This window comes from Ylistrum balloti, unplaced genomic scaffold (assembly GCF_031769215.1).
Source record: "Ylistrum balloti isolate Yb309-2 unplaced genomic scaffold, AGI_CSIRO_Ybal_v1 Utg369570, whole genome shotgun sequence".
NCBI lineage: Eukaryota > Metazoa > Mollusca > Bivalvia > Pectinida > Pectinidae > Ylistrum > Ylistrum balloti.
This window is the reverse complement of record NW_026781866.1, coordinates 338,230-358,493: the sequence shown is the minus strand read 5'-3', so window position 1 is coordinate 358,493 and position 20,264 is coordinate 338,230. Positions and strand designations below refer to the sequence as shown.

The window sequence follows — 20,264 nt, the reverse complement described above, 5'->3', positions numbered from 1 at the left end:
ATGGCGACGCCCATGGAGTCATCTGCGAACAAAACATCAGAGGAATTTCTACCAGGAATAAAGGATGTTACAGAGTTCACACAGGTACAGTCATCTTAATAAGTGTGTCCATTGTTCAAGTTTTGTAATATTGACAAGATCAAAGTCGATATATTGTTTTCTTTTACTGCTGCTCAGTCGCGCACGTGCACGTGTCATATTTGGTAGCTGATCGCGAGTATGATCGCCGTGCACTGATGCAGTTGATTGTATACTGGTGTGTGTGACATTTATGATTATGCAAGGAACTATTATTTATGGAGTCAGAGACGTATGTAACACATACCTGCATCTATCTCTGATGAAGTAGATAAACTATGTTTTGTTTTGAAATTCTGAAGTGTACAGAATTGTTTTTTCTGAAACCCGAATCAAACAGAAATTGCATCTTAAAACTGTTGTATTTCAAACAGTGAGATGACTAAGATGAGTCAGGCAGTGCCTGGAAAGAACAAAGTTACATGACGCAATGACTCTCAGTTGAAAGTATCAGGGAAAAACATCGATAAATTTTGGTTAACAGGTAGTGCTTCAAGAAATAAAGAACATTTGGCTCACTGCAGCCAGTGATTGATCGTGAAATTAATGTTACATTGATGTTTTGTGTACTTGTGTATATGTTGTGAGTTTATGTTATTGGTTGGCTTAATACGTCATGTTCATGGACAAATTTTTATCCATTCCAATTTCATTACAATCATCTTTAATGTTTTGTAAAAATTAAAATTAAACCAAACAAATAAAAGAAATTTGCTGTCAACATTTTTTTGGTTAACATTAACTACAGGAAAAGAGCAGAACACCTACGCTTCATGCCTTTCATTCAGAGAAGAATTTTTCACAGACATATCATGTCCTGGGACTTGTCATCCAGGAAGAGAAAGAACATGTTTCTTCTGATCTGCCATTCCTATTTCGCATCTGATAATGCATCAGTATCATAATTTGACCAGTAGGGGCCTCTCTTTGTAACCTTTGTCCGAGAACATGTAAAATTTACTGTAAATTTAGTCATCACAACAAACTGTCTTTTGATCTTATACTAAATTATTTCGTAAGAAACAGAAACAATCTCATACACATCAATAAACTGACATCTCTAGACTTACATACATTTTTCTTCCAGTCAGATCCAACATCCACATAGTCAAATACTCTTTATGGAATAGGATGTCAACAAAGCAGATGGGATGGGAACATTGAATGCCAAACAAGATGTGTTTTATGAAACACTTTACCCTGATTGCAACAAAATAAATGAGATATCAAAACTGTACTGTTTAAGGCATGTGTTAATTACATACACTTTGTGAAACACTTACGTGTTCATTGTGGTGATGATTTTTTTTTACTTTCAAATGTAAGTCAAAGGTCATGGTAAAGATCACACGGTCAAAACATTTTTGTACCACTAGAAAGGTCTTGTCACAAGAAACACACATTATAGATATGACAGTCCTAACTCATTCAATGCAATAGTTTTTGGCTAAGTTAATATTGACAACAGACAAACCATCAGCACAAAAACAATACACCTCCAATCTTTTTCTACAGGGGCATAAAAATTGAACAGGATGTAATTATTAAGTAATGGTTTTGTCCATCTCTCTGATGTAAATTTCATTTGTCCAGAGATCTCCTCCCAGTTTTGAACTGATCTCTTTCAAACTTGGTAATTATAAGCTAAAATAACCATGACATGAAATTGTGTTTTTTGGACACATTTGATTTTAATGTATTTGAAAAAATTGCTGTCCTTTGTTGTTTTCATAATGTTCATCTTGTCTGCAAATATCTCTCAGTTTTCATCATTTTCTTTCAGATTTTGTAGGTTTAATAACTATGATATGCTATTATGTCTTTTATTCAGCAGTTTGATTTGACTGTATTTGGAAGAGTTACTGCCCCTTATTGTTTTCTAATGTAACATGTAATATTGTCTGTCATGTTTCCAACCAATTTCAATTTCTTATAGACTTTGTAGGCTTTACCATTTATGAAATTGTGTTCTAGTGATCGAGCAGCATTTTGATTCAACAATGTTTAAAAAAATATATTGCTCTTTGTTCTTTGCAGTATTTAAATCTTGAGATTTCTTTCTATGTATAAAACGATATGCTTCAATTTGTCATTAAAACATATAACATGTTTTTTTCTCTTGACATTTTGAATCATTACTACTAATGTCAAAATTGCATTCTTTTCTCATGCAATAAATTATGAATATTGCTTTGGTATGAAGCAGGCTTACATTGGAACTCTTGTTGGTTTTCATTGTCTAATTAGTTTTCATTGTGGCAGATATTTTCATTTTGTTTGTTGTAATTTGTATGTTTCAGAAAACCCTGCGTGCTGTACTACAAGCTACAAAATCTTCAAATGATCTGCCAGCTGCAGGGGATGATTTTGATTATTACTCTAGTTTCCAAGGCTTCAGGGACATACTTGACGTAGAAGGGAAAAGAATACTTCACATGTATATAGATTTAAATATTACATTGTACATTAACTAGAGTGTATATACCTGCCTGGGCTCTTTATTTTAGAGAGAGAGACTCAAGATTTTTCTGAATTCAGAAATGTGAACATGTTGGATGGATAGAAATTCTTGGCTATTGATTTTTTTCCTATGAAACTTGAATATTCACATCAGATTTATTCAGCTAAAGATAACTTCAGTTTAATTCTTTGTTTGAATATGCATCAAATGATGTTCTTCACTTCTATATCTATTGAACAGTGTTGTGTATAGTAGTCCTGACACGTCTTGTCTTGTGTTGTAGTGTACAGAATGTGATGCAGCATCAGAATGTCCGTGGAAAGCTCTCCCACGGTAGTTCTGATGTCCTTGACCTGGAAGACAAATTTGATGTCTTGACTGATGCAAATGACCAAATACTTGAGAGAGTGGTAAGTATATTGAAATATATATGGTCTGATGATATAACTATTATAGTATTGACCAATCAGAAAGGTGCTTTTATTTGATGCATTGAACTCCTTGTTCAATATCCAGGCCATGCTATTGTTCCAACGGCTCCTTTTTATTAAACTTATACTGTATGTGTACATACATATGCTAATGAAGGAAAGATCGATCAAGTCATTTCTGTGTCAGATCTTTGCACACTGCAAAGTTTGTTTAAATCAATGTTTTAAACACTACACACTGTGATGCTAACTTGTAACATCAAATTCAAAATGCTTCTGAAAAGTGTGATGTCATTATGGAACAAAAATTACAATACTGTTTCTGACCTATATTTGACAGATTTTTTTGTTATTTTCTTTCAAAGCTGGAATAAATTATATTCTTTATGATTGTATATTTCATAATAAAATATATAGATATTTTGTAATGTATATGGTATTTAAAGAGTTTTAAGTGAAAATTAAGATGTATCATTAATAGTTATTATCATAATTATGTATCTGTAGTTGATGTTGTTATCTCCTTCCCAGTGGTAGTTACAGTGTAGATTTGTTACCTATCATTTCTCCCAGGGAAGCTGGTTGGATGAAGCATCAGGAATCAAAAAGAAAGATAACACTCTTGTTATTGCAACAGCCACACCCAAACAGCAGGCTTCCACAAGCTGGAACAAAAAGGTCGGTCTGTTGAAGGTTGATCATATATCATTCAACTACATAATACAAACAATTCATATTTATCAATTAAGAAATTTCGTAATTTATTGAATGGAATTGTTGCATACTTGTTTTAGGTCATCTTGATCTTTCAGGTCAGATGACCTTTAGTCATCGTGCTTAGTCCATCATCGTGCGATGTGCATCGTGCTTAAACTTGAATTTTAAAACCCTACTCCTCTTACATACCTTGATGAATTTCAGCCAGATTTAGTCTGATGCATCATTTGGCGGGGCCCCAAAAGGGGAAGTTAGACAAGATTTTGCTTCAAAATGCTACTTTTTCTTAATATTTGAATGGGTTTCAACCAAATTAAGTCTAAAACACCATTGAGAATGGGGAATCATTTCTTAAATTCAGAAGGTTGATTCAACCCTTAGTTCATTGCCTTGATCCACTTGAAAGATTACAGGGATCAAGTGTGTTGAAATGCTTAAGCAACTTCCTCTCAATAACCGAAAGTCCCAGGATGATGATATTAGTCTTTTAGCATGAGGACTACCAACTTTGTAAATATGAATGACATTAACCCAATTTCAAGGTCACAGGTTTCAAATGTGTTAAAATGCTTCTTTTTAATAACCAAAGGGCCAAGGGTCTTGATATTGGGCCTGTAGCTTGCTTTTCCAACAAGCAATACATCCAGAGTAATGGCAACGGATAAAGGAAGTGTTATGAGCTATCTGCATCAGATCAAACATTTGGCTTTATTCAGTAGTTGTTGACAGATATCGGTTAAGAAATCAACGTTATTTCTGTATATATTGTAGAAAAGCACCTCTGCTACAAAGACTGCCATCAGCTACCATCTCATGTCTGCTAAAAATATCTTACGTCCACAATTACGCTTCAAAGACAAAGTGAACAATGGAAACCAACCATTTGTTCCACAGCTGAAAGAGAAACCAAACGCCTTAAAGTCACTAGAAGGTATTTGTACTCACTTTATAACATTGAATTATTTGCAGCTTGTATCTTGATATATCATCTGTTTTATTATGGCCTCTTTTTTTTTTCTTTTAACAAAAACTTCAAATGATGACCTTGAAAAAATTTCAGGCAGTGAATCTTATGTCAACGTCAAAATTTTGAAACAGAACTTTGTCTTCTCTACATAAATCTCATGTGTTGGCTTTATTCTCTATATTTGGAAGAAAAGATATTCATATTTCTGGAACACAAATATATTGTACTTGGTGTTAGTGTGGACAAGTATCTGGAACTAAAAGCTGAGGTATGGGAAGCATACCCCGCTACAGACATTAACATCTGACGGATAATGTTTGTAAAATATTTTTAAAACACAAAATCATGTAATGCATTCCTCTAATTTTGACTGCCTTCATCCTCTGATAAATTATACTATCCTGAACCATGTTCAGTATGCTGTTGTGTGACATTGTGAGTATAATAATTGATATCTTTCATTCATAGACAGTATGCGATTACCGGAGGATATAACAGCAGATATTGCAGAAAGTCCAGAATTTTTGTAAGTCTTATTCTTTGAAATTATCATGAAGCATTTCTTTACATAAAATACTGAAGAACTGAGCTTAATCAATCCATTTTTGTCAGACCCTGTTCCCCAAATGTATATGTCATTTTTACGACTTCATTAAAATTTACAGATATGCTAGGCATAACCAGCAAACTACATGTACTGGTATTATATCCAAAGGCAATTAACTTGTCAACTGTTTAATGTCAAAATGTTTATGTGGAATATTGATTTAGAGAGAAAACTTTTTTTTACTTAAACTGTTTTTTTATATAATTATAATGATAATGAGTAAAATGTTGGTAAGACAAGGTTTGACATTTATTAACAGATACCCACACCCATACCAGTATGAATTGGACCGTTGGAAACCAGACCCAAATACGCTGACCTCGGTAGAACCAATAGTAAGTGAAATGTAATGATACTGTTCAATCTTTCCTTGTTATGACTGAGTAAATACTAACTAAATGACCAATTGAATATCTTTAATCTTTTCATAAAACAACAAATGTTCTTTATTAATGTGTCTAGTTAACAAAACTATAGTAACTTCGCTTCAGTGAGCCCTTCTATGATTATTCAGCAGCAAGTGTGTATGTATATGATAAACATGAAAATAGCAACTTAAATGTCAGCATATGGTTTTGAATTATTTTCCAGGCCCCAAGACCAATAGATGATACCCCTCTCACCATGGTAACCAAAGTGTCGGAGCTAGTGGCATTGTGTGACAAGCTTAAGTCATGCAAGGCTGTGGCAGTGGACCTTGAGGTATAAGTCTGCACATGGAAAAAACATACAATAATTCCACATGGGTTTGTAAAATGTAGGAAATACAAGGAAAATAATAATTGATTTCATGTATCAACTTTTGCCTTCAAATTTCTTTTCAGGTTTATTCTCAAACATCATAATTGATGTTACATTAAACATGATACAGAAAATCAAAATGACCTGTACAAATGATGAATTAATCAGTGTTGTTATAATCTATATCAGATAAAAGTCTTCCCTATTTTTTCCAGCACCACTCATACCGAACGTTCCAGGGAATCACATGTCTCATGCAGATATCAACTAGAGACGAGGACTTTATTGTAGACACATTGGAACTTCGTAGTGACCTGCATATGCTCAATAGTGTGTTTACAGACCCTGCGATTGTCAAGGTGGGTCAAGTCTGATATACCTTGTAGGTACTAATGGAGTGGTATGCATTGTAGATACTGCTGAAGTGGTATATTTTATAAATACAACTGGAGTGGTAGACTGTTATTGTGTCGCCTGCAGAGCTGGCGAACACTTAGGGATGTCTTTGTCCGTTGTCACGCGTCGGCTGCATCCATACGAAAGTTTTCTGCGCTTTTTTGGGTTAACGTTTGAGTTATTGAAATGAAATTTAATCTATGGCTTCTTGTTGGAAGGGTACATATTAAGTTTGATTCCTGGCTGTCTGTAACCCTTCTTGGCAGAATTATGCCCCTTTGAACTTAGAAAGTTCTCTAGGAATATTGTTTTCTGGACTTTCTTTGATTATGCTTTGAGTTATAGAAATGAATTTTGGTATATGGCTTCTTGTTGGAAGGGTACAGATTGGTTTTGATTCTTGGCAGTCTGTAACCCTTCTTGGCAGTGATATGTCCCTTTGAACTTAGAAAATTTCTCAGGAATATTGCTTTGCGCAGTTTTCCCTTTTGCTTTGAGTTATAGAAATGAAATTTGGTATGACAACTTTATGGTTGAACGTTGCACATCCAGTTCGATTTCTGGGTTACCATGACACTTTATGCAGGCGACACATACAGTTCCGAGGAACTCTTGTTATTACTAGAGGACCAACACCCTTGTAAATACTACAGCAGTAATTACAGGACCTGACATTATGTTTTAGGTACTCCATGGTGCAGACTCTGATGTGGACTGGCTTCAGAGGGATCTTAGTCTATACCTAGTGAATATGTTTGACACAGGCCAAGCTGCCAGGGTACTCAACTTGGCAAGGTTTTCTCTAGCCCATGTTCTCAAACAGTATTGTGGGGTGGAAGCAGACAAACAGTACCAACTAGCTGACTGGAGAATTCGGTAAAAATTAAATCATGCTACAATGTGTGGGTCAGAGACTAATTGCTGTTCATCAGAATGATACACACTATAAGAAATTTTGCCCTACACCTAGTGAATTTAAGTCAGTGTATAGGTGGAAATGCTGAACACCACAAAGGCATTGATCTGTATTACCAAAATGTATTTTGAGATATTCTTCATAAAATCAAAATTAAAAATTACAGAGAAGCTGCTCGTTGATTGCAGAGATAAAAAAGTTGCTGTTCATAAAAGATTTATGAAAAACTGCAAATTGAAAAATGTTTTGTGCATTTTACAGTCTTAACAAAATACATGTTATAATTTTGATAGCCTGACATGCAAACGTTTGTAAAGAATTAATGGTATTTTCTTTGTGTATTTCAGTCCCTTACCAAAAGAACTGATAGCATATGCCCGGGAAGACACACATCACTTGCTGTATGTTTATGACAGGCTGAAAAATGAGCTGATAGAGCGAGGCAATGAACAGAACAACTTACTCATCTCTGTCTTCAACAGGAGCAAGGAAATTTGTTCTAAGGTATCACTGAATTGTTTGATGTTTCAACAATTTTCTCAAGTCTGAGTTATATATATATGGGAAGGAGTATTGTACATGAATTTCCATCCAAATGAGATTTACTAAAACAAGTGTTAAAATTTCTCGTTTTGTTAAGTCTGTGATCAGGTAAAATGAGAACTTCGTGACAAATTTCATGAAGCTGATATAAAAAAGAAATAAATGTAAGATTCTGTTTATTACTTGTAAATATTATATTGGGTCTGTTTGTCAAATAGACCTATATTGAATACTATGTCCTATACAACATTACAGGAATTCTTCTCTGACGCAATATCATGGGTCAGTTAACACCAATTTAGGTGTAGATAAGCAAAGAGGTGAAAGTGTCAAATTTAAGGACATAAAGAAACCCAGAAAAATTACCTTCACTAATAACTGTTTTACATTTTCCAGGTATATAGGAAGTACATATTTAAGGAAGATGACTATCTAGAACTGTACCATAAAAGCAAAAAAGTGTTCAATTCACAGCAACTCCATGCACTCAAGAATCTATATATGTGGAGGGACCAAACCGGACGAAGGGAGGATGAGAGTCTTGGGTCAGTATACGGAATAACTATTTTGGATTAGTGAGTGTTGAGGGAGACTGTCATATGATATGTATTTAATGATGAGGATGAGAGTCTTGGGTCAGCATACAGAATTACTATTTTGGATTAGTAAGTGTTGAGGGAGACTGTCATATGATCTGCCAATGTAATATAAATGTTAAGGTCACACAAGCATAGAAAACACCATTAGTTACCACACAGAGATTCCACCTCAAAATGACCGTAACTGTTAACCCAACTAACAAGCATAGAAAACATCATCAATTACCACATAGAGATTCCACCTCAAAATGACCCTGACTGTTAACCCAACTAACAAGCATAGAAAACAAACAACTATATGCCTTATGGATATTTAAAATTGCTGTGCGTAAATGCCCTACACCAAAAAACAAAATTCTGCACAGCATCTTACAGTTTTACATGTCATTCTTCTATGGCTGCATTGTGTAACAAGAAATGTGTGTCAAAAAAGGAATCTCTCTTTAGAATTGTGATTTATTGCAGGAATACAAAATAATTTTTAAAAAGCATTGATACATATTTTCACAGCAGGTCTTTATACTTTAACATAGGTATGTGTTGCCAAACCACATGCTGCTCCAGGTTGTAGAGATCCTGCCCCGAGAAAGACAGGGAGTGCTGGCCTGCTGTAATCCAATCCCACCACTGGTGAGGCAGTACCTCCCAGAAGTTCACAGCATTATCACAGAGGCCAGGGAGAAACCCCTGGAAAAGGTCAGTATCTTATGTCTGTATTCATATCTGTCATCATTATTTGGACAAATTTGTGATTGCAGATTTAAGTAAACAGCTGGTTATCCTACAGCACATAAGAAATTAACATTTTGCAAAAATGATGATATGTAATTTTATGCATTTATGTGGGAATGTGACAAGCAATGCTTTTATTTTTAAGGTCCAAAATTTTCTCCATTACCATTTCAAACACTCGTGTTATATCTTAACTGATTAAAATTTCACAATCTCCTGGATGTAAAAAGGTATCTAGTACACAAGTGTCTCATTATTTCATTGTTTTTATTTATATTCTTATTTTTCTTGATCAGAGGACAAGTGATCAAAGATTTTTTCATAGCTGAACATGAGAAGTAAATCTCTAATCAATTCTTATTAGATCATTGCTAATTGTGTATAGGTCAGGCGTTTGCTAGATTAAGACAAGTAACTGAGCTGCCTACATCAAGTATATGTACCATAGGGCCACATGTAGTATTATCGTTTTACAGCCTCTGAGTATAATTATCTTATATTTTGAGATCCTCGATCAGTTTTGTAGTTACAAAAGAAGTTTAGACTCAGAGATATAGATGTAGAAAGGATAGAAGAATATAAGACTCTTTTCTATATGGGTATGTAGGATAGGGATATTCCACCCGAGGGGTCACAAAATGTGGTAAAACCCGAGGCTTGCCGAGGGTTTTTACCATATTTTGTGATCCCGAAGGTGGAATATCCCTATCCTACATACCCATATAGAAAAGAGTTTTTTTCTCTCATTTCTAATCTCATATTATCAAATATTTGCACTCACCTCGCGGTAGCCATCACTGGACGCCGCCATTTTTCAGATTTCTATTTTTTTCCTTGGGCCATATACATAAAAAATATGCTGAAATAGATTCTCCATCCCCGAATTTTGCAAACTATGTTTGCGGTCGAAAACATAATATGGACTTTGAATGTAAACATCCAACGTCAGTGTTTAACTGTTTTTTCTTCAAGCGGGCTGGGTCAAATACCCTGTCAAATACATCACCCAGAGACATGCGTACGCGTTCAAATATAGTGCCTTAAAACACGCAATAAAACAACACTTTTCTTTTTAATATTTACTATTGCTCAATGTATAATATATCATAAACACTTTTTACATCTTTGAACATGTTGGTCAAGTTATTAATACTACTTCACTGTCAATAGTAATCTTACAAATCTTACACATTTATGAATGGAATTCTTGCTTTGCTTGTGAGATGACGTCACTTACGTCACACATTTCGCGCCACACCGACAGGAGGAAAGTTAGTCATTGTCACTTTCAATCACAGGTGGACGACGGCGGAAAGGCCGAGTCCCAGGGTTGGTGATGTTGATATTTATAAAACAGTTTTGTTAATACGAGCCTGCAAACAATGACTCCAATCGACTATGCGTGTTTGTGGATGAAGCGGATGACGAGGACATAGTCGATGAGTGCGCGGGAAAAAACTATGAATTACTCCGCGCGCGAGGCTTTATTACACAGGCGCCTGTGTAATAAACGTCTATCATGACCATGTTTATTGCCCTGGACAGGCCTATCTGACACAGGTGGAAATGAGAGAAATATATATATCATATTTGATCAATTGTATAAGTATTCAGTTTCAAAATAGATAATATATTTAAATAGTTATTGATGTTGACAGGTAAAAAAGAGAAAGGTGAACAGACCATCTTACCAGCAGCATCCAAAGTATGATGGTGAGAGTTTGTTATTGTGTCCACATGATCTGTCACATCAGTTGTCACAGAAACCAAGAGAGGAGTCGGTGTTGTTACCAGGTAATCACAATAACAGGGTCACAGAAATCACTAGAGTCATGCTTGACAAGTCAAGGTCACAGTAATCACTACAGTCATGCTTGACAAGGTCACAGAAATCACTAGTCATGCTTGACAAGACAAGGTCACAGAAATCGCTACAGTCATGTTTGACAAGGTCACAGAAATCACTAGAGTCATGCTTGACAAGACAAGGTCACAGTAATCACTACAGTCATGCTTGACAAGGTCACAGAAATTACTAGTCATGCTTGACAAGACAAGGTCACAGAAATCGCTACAGTCATGCTTGACAAGGTCACAGAAATCACTACCGTCATGCTTGACAAGACAAGGTCACAGTAATCACTACAGTCATGCTTGACAAGACAACTTCACAGAAATCACTACAGTCATGCTTGACAAGATCACAGAAATTACTATAGTCATGCTTGACAAGATCACAGAAATTACTATAGTCATGCTTGACAAGGTCACAGAAATCACTACAGTCATGCTTGACAAGGTCACAGTAATCACTACAGTCATGCTTGACAAGACAACTTCACAGAAATCACAATAGCCATGCTTGACAAGGTCACAAAATCACTACAGCCATGCTTGACAAGGTCACAGAAATCACTACAGTCATGCTTGACAAGATCACAGAAATTACTATAGTCGTGCTTGACAAGGTCACAGAAATCACTACAGTCATGCTTGACAAGATCACAAAATCACTACAGTCATGCTTGACAAGACAATGTCACAATATCATTACAGTCATGCTTGACAAGACAAGGTCACAATATCACTACAGTCATGCTTGACAAGGTCACAATATCCCTACAGTCTTGCTTGACAAGGTCACAGAAATCACTACAGTCATGATTGAGGAGACAGGGTCACAGAAATCACAATAGCCATGCTTGACCAGGTCACAGAATCTCAATAGCCATGCTTGACAAGGTCACAAAATCACTACAGTCATGCTTGACCAGGTCACATAATTCACTTTAGCCATGCTTACATATACCAGTTGTGTGTGGATGTTTCGGAACAAATGCTGCTTACACATCATTGTAATGTATGCACCTGTGAAGAATGTGTCATACTGTCGTCCATGGTTTTAGGTAGTTTTGATTAGGTGATTAAATCTTCTTTCTGGTAAATGTATTTTTTTCTCTGTGGTAATGAAAATACATTAATGAGAATAAGATAAACTTAGAGGTATCACAAATTTTCCATCCAAATTCACCAGTGTCAAGTGTCTATAATTGTTAAATATATCTAGTTTAATCCTTAATTGTGGATTGTGAAGTATAAAATGATGTGCTATACCAGTGTGTATTATTTAACCAGACCCAAGGAACCTGACAGAAAGCTGCTCCTTGTCACGCTCCTGTGATCTTCACCCAAGCATCACGCTGAAGACCATTCCAAATCTTAGTGCCTTTGGTTCTCGTCAAGTGAGTAGGCAGGATATATCAACATGATAACAAATCAGATTTGTACTGACTGTATCTAAATGTTGTACAAACCATTTTGAATTATTGTAATAGTACACTATTATTATCCATATGAGAATTTAACGGAGCCAGACGTCTTTTATCTTCATATCTTGGCTTGTAGAATTGTGCAGACAAAATAAGGTTCATAGTCTTAAGTGTTAAACGTCTTTGTATTGTCCCTTTCTAACATAATTTTGAAATACCTGACATCTGTTTTGAATTTGTATAAAGTTTGTCTTTACTTCAGAACCCAACAGAAGAATCTCGAGCGATGATGGTTGCTGCTAAGATACGAGACCTTTTTGTTAGTCCATTTGAAAAGGTAATTATTATTAAGTGTTGTGTACCATCACATTGATAGAGTATACCATCAATACCCTTTGTAGAGTGTTTTATATTATCATTTGTAAGCAGCATTTTCCTTATCAATCATACAAGTTATTAACAAAAAATCTAGAAAAGAAAAAAAATTCCTGATATTCAAAAACCTTTTTTTTTGTTTTTTGTATAAGATAAAACTGGGGAAATAATGTTTATCTCTAAAATATCAAAACAATGAAAGGGACCAAATGTTTAGTTCTGCCAACAACTTGATCATTACGAACATATACTTATTTGAACTGAGCACTAAAGTTAGAAATGCTTTGAAATGACCCAATGTTTTCCATATAAAGACAAATAAATTATGATTTTACTATTGGGCACTATGATTTATATCAGATGAATACCACAGGCATTTATGCAAAACATAAATTTACTCAGTTTAATTTCAAGGATATTCTTCTTATTAATGGTAATGGAATGTTTATTTGTCCACAATCAATAGTCTGGAAAGACAATGTTTCTAACGTCTGCTTAAAGAAATAAGTTATCATTAGAATATGTCTCAAATTGATAGACTTGTGAAAGTTTGATTTGGCCTACATAGGAGTATCCAAATGATACCATTGATACCATATAATAGTGTCATGGAATAAGGAATGCTATTTAACACCAGAACATTTCCTAGCATACTGTAAACACTTTCTAACTTTTGTCTACAATTGAAATTTTATACCTTAAAACTTACAATTTTTTTGTAAACTTTTGCAAGAACCATCCAGGGTCAAATATAAGCAAAGTTGTACTTTTAAAAAAATGCCTGTATCACAGAGCCCATAAGAGTGGGGGAAAAGTGATCAGACTGGCTGAAAATGACATTTTCTCTATTAGGCTCATTGTAGAATCAACAACTTCTCTTGGATGGCAGGGTTTAGGGGTTAGGCATATTGCATTGAAAGTACTGTGTTTTTGTCTTCTCAAAAAGAATAAGGAAAGTTATAACTTCATACCTTCTATAATTTTTGGTTGATGTCAGATTCATTATGTAAGAAAGATTTGATATTGATACTGATCACAATATATAAAGATGTATATCCCTTTAGTGTATAAATTACAATGTACTTCCCTGTATCACAGGATATTGCAATATACATACCTGTTTATTTGCAGTATTTACCAGTCACAGAGATGTCACCAGTGAAGAAAACATCCAACATGAATTCAAAATCGTCTGAGGGCATACAGCTGGTGAGGGGTATATTCCTATCCACTATAAGTGAAAAAAATATACATTGATTTTCCTATCCAATCAGACTTTAAGTTTGAACACAGCAATTTGATTTTAATTATATAATTATAATTATAATATAATTACCTATAATTGCTCACTACTGCTTATTTCTGTTGTTAACCTTCTTTGATAAGGTCCAATTTATCATGACAACTGATAACTGACTACAACATTGTTATATTCCACAATAAATAACAAACAATGTTGTTATGGGAACTTGACAACAGTGAATGTTGGGAAGGTGGTCACAAAAAATCTACTTTCATATTTATTTGTTCTTTTCTGGAATAAAATAAAATAAGGTACAATTAATCGACACATATGAAGAGGAATTGTTGTCCATGCCATAACATATAAGAAAAGATAAGAGCTTTTTACTTTCAGTTAACCCATGAAAACTGGAATCTCAGAAAGCATCAATATTATTACTTGTCTATGAATAAATCAGAAATACAATGTTTGTACATGTATACTATACTGTGTCATGTGCTTGATTTAACAAAAGAGTTACATTTAAAGTTATTATTTTATAGATTGATGTGAACTGGAAATTAGTGAAGAATACAGTTAAAAGAAAAATACCAGAAGAAACAGCCTCATCGTCTCCAGCTCCAGGTAGGAAGAAATGAAGTTCATCAAGACATCAAAATTTGTTTATCAAGAATTCATTCTGTGTAAAATAGAAAAATGTGAATTTTCATTTTATAAGAGTATATTGAAATTAGGATGATAATGTTTTTTAATTTTCTGAGGAAATGCTTTAGAATACCAAATAGTCAGTAGAAAATTATTGTTTGATTCTGTCTTTTCTTTCTAGTCTTATACACCTGTCAAAAATTTCGATGAGACTTAAAATAAAATCTACTAGACATGAAATTGTGTTTTTCTGAATGGCAGTTTGAATTGTCTGTATTTGAAAATGTAATGCCCTTCTGTATTTTCATAGAAGAGTTACTTCCCCTTGTCATATCACCTTATCTTAGGTCATCATCATCATCATCATCATCATCATCATCCTTTACAAGTACATTTGTATGCACTTCATTCATTCATTCATTTATTCATTCATTCATCATAAGCTAGCCACAAACATCCCATCATCATCAATACCATCATATTATCAGTTTCATAAGGCATCAATATGTCATCATTCATAATGTTAATCTTGACTAGTATCGTCCTTCTCAGTTTTTAAATGATTTCTTTGAGATTTGGTAGGTTTTAAAACTGTTATATGAGATTATGTTTTCTCAAAAACAGCCAGTTGATTAGACTACATTTCAATAGGTTTTGCCCTTTGTTTTTTTCAGCGTTTTAATCTTATCCAGAGATTTCTGTCAGTCCCCTCAACCCCATCTCTTTATCATTTAGAATATATAATACTGTTTTCCTCTTAAATTTCTGACTCATAATTACCATTAATCTTTGCTTCATTTATTGTACAAGGTACTCTTGTTACATCAGTTTTTAGTGCTGTAAAAAGCCTTAGAAAAAAAAAAGATTTCTGTCATCTGTCAAATTTGTCACCATTTTATGTGTACCTGTAAAATTTACCATCAGCTTCAAGTACTTTTCGAACGTGCTCATTATGGAACTCTCTACAACAAAAGGTGCTTGTCCCCATAAAGTGAGATACTCCCTTAAGATGTTTTCATTTTTTAACATTGATTTAAGGATTACATTTTCCCTTGGTAGATCCTCCTACCAAGCGTCAGAAGAAGGAAGAAAATGACGAGGAGGAAGAACAAACTCCTCGCAAAACTTTGTCTCAGGTCAGTTATGTTTTCAGATCCAAAATCAAATTACTGATGTCATCTCAAGGTCTGTTCATTTTGTAGCCGTTTCATAAATTTGTGACATTCCTGAAACTCTAGTATTGAATTCAGTTGCTTTCTAAATGTTAGAGATTTTGAGTTTGATTTTTCTAGGATAAGTCTCATTTGTTTCTGAAACCATATTAATATATCATTACAGATATTGAAGGCAAAGTACAGTAAGTTGCAGAAGGTCGAAAAGATTGGTGTTACCAAGGACTTGACTGAAGCAGACGAGAAGAAAAAGAAGAAAAAAACTAAAAGTATGGCTGACCTCGAGGACAGTTTCCAACCTTACGACTACAGCAAGGCAGACAGCAGCATGTTTCAGGGTAATTTTTGTTAGGATGTTACTGTCAGATCTGTGTGTGTGGATGTCCATGTAATGTAGTGTTTTATTTCTTGTCTTTTAAACAGGTACAATTAAAATGCAGTAAAACCCTTCTTCGTTGAACCCGCACTGCTTGAGTGATCGCTGCATGTACCTTACAGTCTTTGATCAGCCACTGATAACTCAATCTTGTGTTTCTCAAACTATTAACGTGATCCCATGGAGTTTGGTTTAGCAGGGTTGTATTGTAAATGCAGATGGAAGTTTATTGTATTGTGTAAAATTTGTTTATTTCTATTGTACAGATTTTAACAGTTTTACACTTGTAATCTACTTTTCATGAGACTGATTATGGCTCTCTTTATTAATTTGTGTTTTATTCTATTCACAAAAATAGCAAAAATTTTAATTCATCTAAAATAATAATTTTATGTATGGTACTTATTCATGTTGATAAGTTTGGTAACAAAATGCTGAACAACATGAAAATGATTTGCAATTCATATTAAGTAAGGGAATCAATTATTTTTTAGGTGGTACTACTAGTAAATCAGACGCATATAACCCCAACAGATACTATGGGTCAAAGGACAAAGGTAACAAGGTAAGTTTGAAGTGAACAAATAGAGCAATGATGTTTTATCAAAACATTTTTAGTATAAATCTTAACCCTGTAGGAATTTAGCACTGTTATTACCAATGTCAAGGTCAAATGTCAGATAAGAAGACTATTGTCGTTTCAATATTTTTCCATTGTTATCTTTTACCCAGCTGAGATAACAACATGCAGAAACTTGATATACAAATATGTATGATACTTGCAGATCTTTGCCCAGAAAGTAGGTCAGTGTTACTTTTACCTAACAGTTTCTATTCCTTAGATAGAAATTTTATGAATATTTTCATTGACATTATAAGGCAGAATTAACTGAAATCCATTTGTAAGTCACCTGACTAAAGGTCAAGTTCACCAAGACAGAGGTCAAGTTCAAATGATAAATCCTTTGCTGGTATATATTTTAATGTTACGAAGCATAGTTGATCAGTATTGGATAAGATCACTTGACTGAAATTCAAAGTCATGGAGCCAAAAGCCAGGGTCATTGGGTCAAAAGTAAGGGTCACTGGCTAGGTCAGAGTTCATTGCCAGATATTAAATATTTCAATGGTGAATACATTTTTCTAAGACAGTATGAAGCAAAGTTGATCAGAGAGAAAGGTCATATGTCAAAGTTCAGGCCAATATTCATTCTCTTACAATATAACTGGTTAACAATTTCAAATGCTGTTTGAATAATGAATATCATTTTCTGTTAGTTAGATCACTATGTTCTTAACTAAAAAGAAACAATTTCTGTTGTGTTTATAAAAACAAGTTTCTAATCTGTTTCTGATTTCAGTTTTTTAATCAAACATTTATGTTGGTATCTTAGCATCCAGAGTAGACTTATTATTGTTGCTGTAAAAAGAAGATTGAAGAACATTAGCGCTCCCAGTGAGAAATGTGTCACTGACAGTGTCTTACCAATAATTCCATTGATAAATATTCCCAGGTCTTTTAACAAAAGCCATTTAATTGAATGAGAAATGCGCTGTTTTCATTTTGAGAAGGACAATAGTTACATTTTGTATATTTAGAACAGAACAGTATATGGATTCACATAGAGCATTATATAATGCAGCATTATAGATAGGAAATTGCTAATTTGATTCCTACAGCTTATAAGGTGAAGAACAATATCATAGCAAGATTTTAACAGCAAATATCATATTACTACTAAAGTTTTACTATTACTCTTTTTTGACCAGGCACCAAAACCCAAGCTGTCCACATTCAAATCCAACAAAAGTTACAGCTATAAGGACAAGAAACCACGGCACAAGAAGTGATCATCATATCTACTACAAGATATACAAATTCACATGATCCTTGTTTAGTAAAACAGGATTTTACACCAGATTTTGACCTACAAGTGGCTCTAACAATCCATAGTTTCTGGTTGGTCAATGGGTTTTCATCAGCACTTTCACATCCCTCTATTGCCATACTTTTGTACAGCAGATGTTTTCAGTTCAACAGATACTGCTTTGGAAACAGTCTAGTATGTAATTCTGTTGATGGAAACGTATGGATGTGATTGGTATTTTGGCTGTAAGTTAGTTAGAACTTTGTATCTGCAGGTGCACTATGATAAATATAGTGTCAGTCCATTCAGACAGATTTCTTAGAATCAAGAATGAAAATATCTGGAATTTTGATACAATAAGGATGTACCCCACGATGGCAATTTAGGGTTTAATAAATTCTGGAGGTCAAAGGAGGTAAAATATTTGTAACATTGACCTGTGATTTACTGTCCTGTACCTGGGCACAAAGTGGGGCATTCACTTACCCAATAGTGATTTAAGCTGCATTTGTGTAACCCAGTTGAAACGGTTCAGGTGGTCTGGAATCATTCCCCTATATGTGAACGCTATTGAACCAGACATATTTAAAGTAAAAAAAAGCAGTTTCGAACTTTCCTGTCAAGCAGAAATCAATTAACTTAAGATACCCTTCATTCATACTTTAAATCACAATGTTGCCAGAAATATGTGAGTGCACCAACCTTAATTTTTATGCTGAAATTCTGAAAACTAATGATAGTCAGCAAATTAGTTTTGGACATGTACGACTGGACCCCTCAAACTGCACGTGCCAAATATTCCACAGTCCAGCTACAGTCCCGATCTGTACATGGCGTTTTTCTGGCAGTTTCAACCGCTCTAACCGTTTCAACTGCTTCTGCAAAGCGCCCTTAGTTTCTCCCATGCTGATTTTTACTACATGTATTACATGGTGCTAATGCCTATTTTTCAAGAAAAATCCATTTTTTTTAAATTCTCACGAGGAATTTGATCTATAAATTAAAGCTTCATCAAAATAAATGCTTTTTCAACCTTGAAAAGTTACCTCCCTTTGAAAAGCTATTCATCAAAGAAATTGAATAGGATACTTAATATTGATACATCATATATCAGATAATGGCATATCAAGCTGTTAGGTATATACAATGTACATATCAGTAATGCTGGATCAGTTCATATTGTTTAAGTGACTTTGGAATGTTCCATTTCAGTATTCTGATATTACTTGTAGTACACAATGCAAATATGGTCAGTATATACATGTACATGTAGTTCTCAGCTAGTAGAAAATGAACCATTAATGTCTATTTCTGAACGTTTACTTCAGGTCAGTTATGTCAGTAGACCAAAAGTTCTTATTAAACAACCAGTAGATGATTAGAGTGTGACGTTTCGATGACTACACTGTCACTTTCATCAGACAACAGATTAGTTTAGAATGTACTAGCACTGACATATGAAGTGTACCATCTTGTCAGGCTATCGTTAACCTTGGTGTACATAAGATTATAGTGCAGCGGAAAAAGTTGGTCCATTCCTTACCATCTTGTACACAACATATATCAGTGCTAGTATGTGCAACACTGATTATTTGTCTGATGAAGGTGACCTTATAGTCATCGAAATATCACACTCAAATCATCTACTAGTTGTGTTCTGAGAACTTTTAATCTACTGCCAATCTACTTGGATAAGACATTAAAAATACAATCATGTATGTGATTAGATTCCTGATCAGGGACCAAAGTATTATAACTTGATGTAACAATCAATCTATAAGGTCCTTACAGCGTAACACATCTTTAATTTTGGAATTCAGAAGTTTTAATTTGGGAGTTTTAGTCAAATGAGTGACAGATGGATGGAAGTATTAAGGTTGAGATTTCAGGTGAAGGAGAGAGACTTGTTAACGTATATTACATGTATATTGAAATTAAAAGACAGTGATAAAACTATGTGTTAGTTCTTAAGTTTTATGATATGAGCATGTAACATGTTCCTAGCAGTCACCCATTCATTCCTGCACCTTGTCAAATATGCATAAGAATTATTTAAGGACAACTCGCATATCCGTTCTTCTATAGAAAACTGCTTTGATCCAAAGATCAACAAAGACATGCATGTTTT

At 34.3% G+C, this 20,264-nt stretch overlaps 1 protein-coding gene across 1 annotated transcript; it reads left to right on the top strand.

Moving 5' to 3' along the window:
- Nucleotides 1-20,089, top strand: LOC132564466 (exosome component 10-like). The gene is made up of 22 exons (XM_060229154.1): nt 1-84; nt 2,379-2,515; nt 2,823-2,949; nt 3,544-3,648; nt 4,459-4,618; nt 5,123-5,180; nt 5,521-5,596; nt 5,853-5,963; nt 6,218-6,361; nt 7,084-7,274; nt 7,662-7,818; nt 8,254-8,402; nt 8,990-9,152; nt 10,847-10,982; nt 12,324-12,430; nt 12,720-12,794; nt 13,964-14,041; nt 14,618-14,699; nt 15,780-15,856; nt 16,059-16,230; nt 16,763-16,833; nt 18,039-20,089. The coding sequence occupies exons 1-22, from the start codon at nt 1-3 to the stop codon at nt 18,117-18,119; spliced, it is 2,541 nt and encodes an 846-aa protein (XP_060085137.1). The 3' UTR covers nt 18,120-20,089.
- The last annotated feature ends 175 nt before the right edge of the window (nt 20,090-20,264 follow it).

Excerpts from the sequence above, each read along its gene's own strand:
- LOC132564466 (XM_060229154.1), top strand. The coding sequence starts at position 1 with ATGGCGACGCCCATGGAGTCATCTGCGAACAAAACATCAGAGGAATTT. Across the intron at positions 85-2,378 it reads ATGTTACAGAGTTCACACAG|AAAACCCTGCGTGCTGTACT; the intron begins GTACAGTCATCT and ends TGTATGTTTCAG. Across the intron at positions 15,857-16,058 it reads CTCGCAAAACTTTGTCTCAG|ATATTGAAGGCAAAGTACAG; the intron begins GTCAGTTATGTT and ends ATATCATTACAG.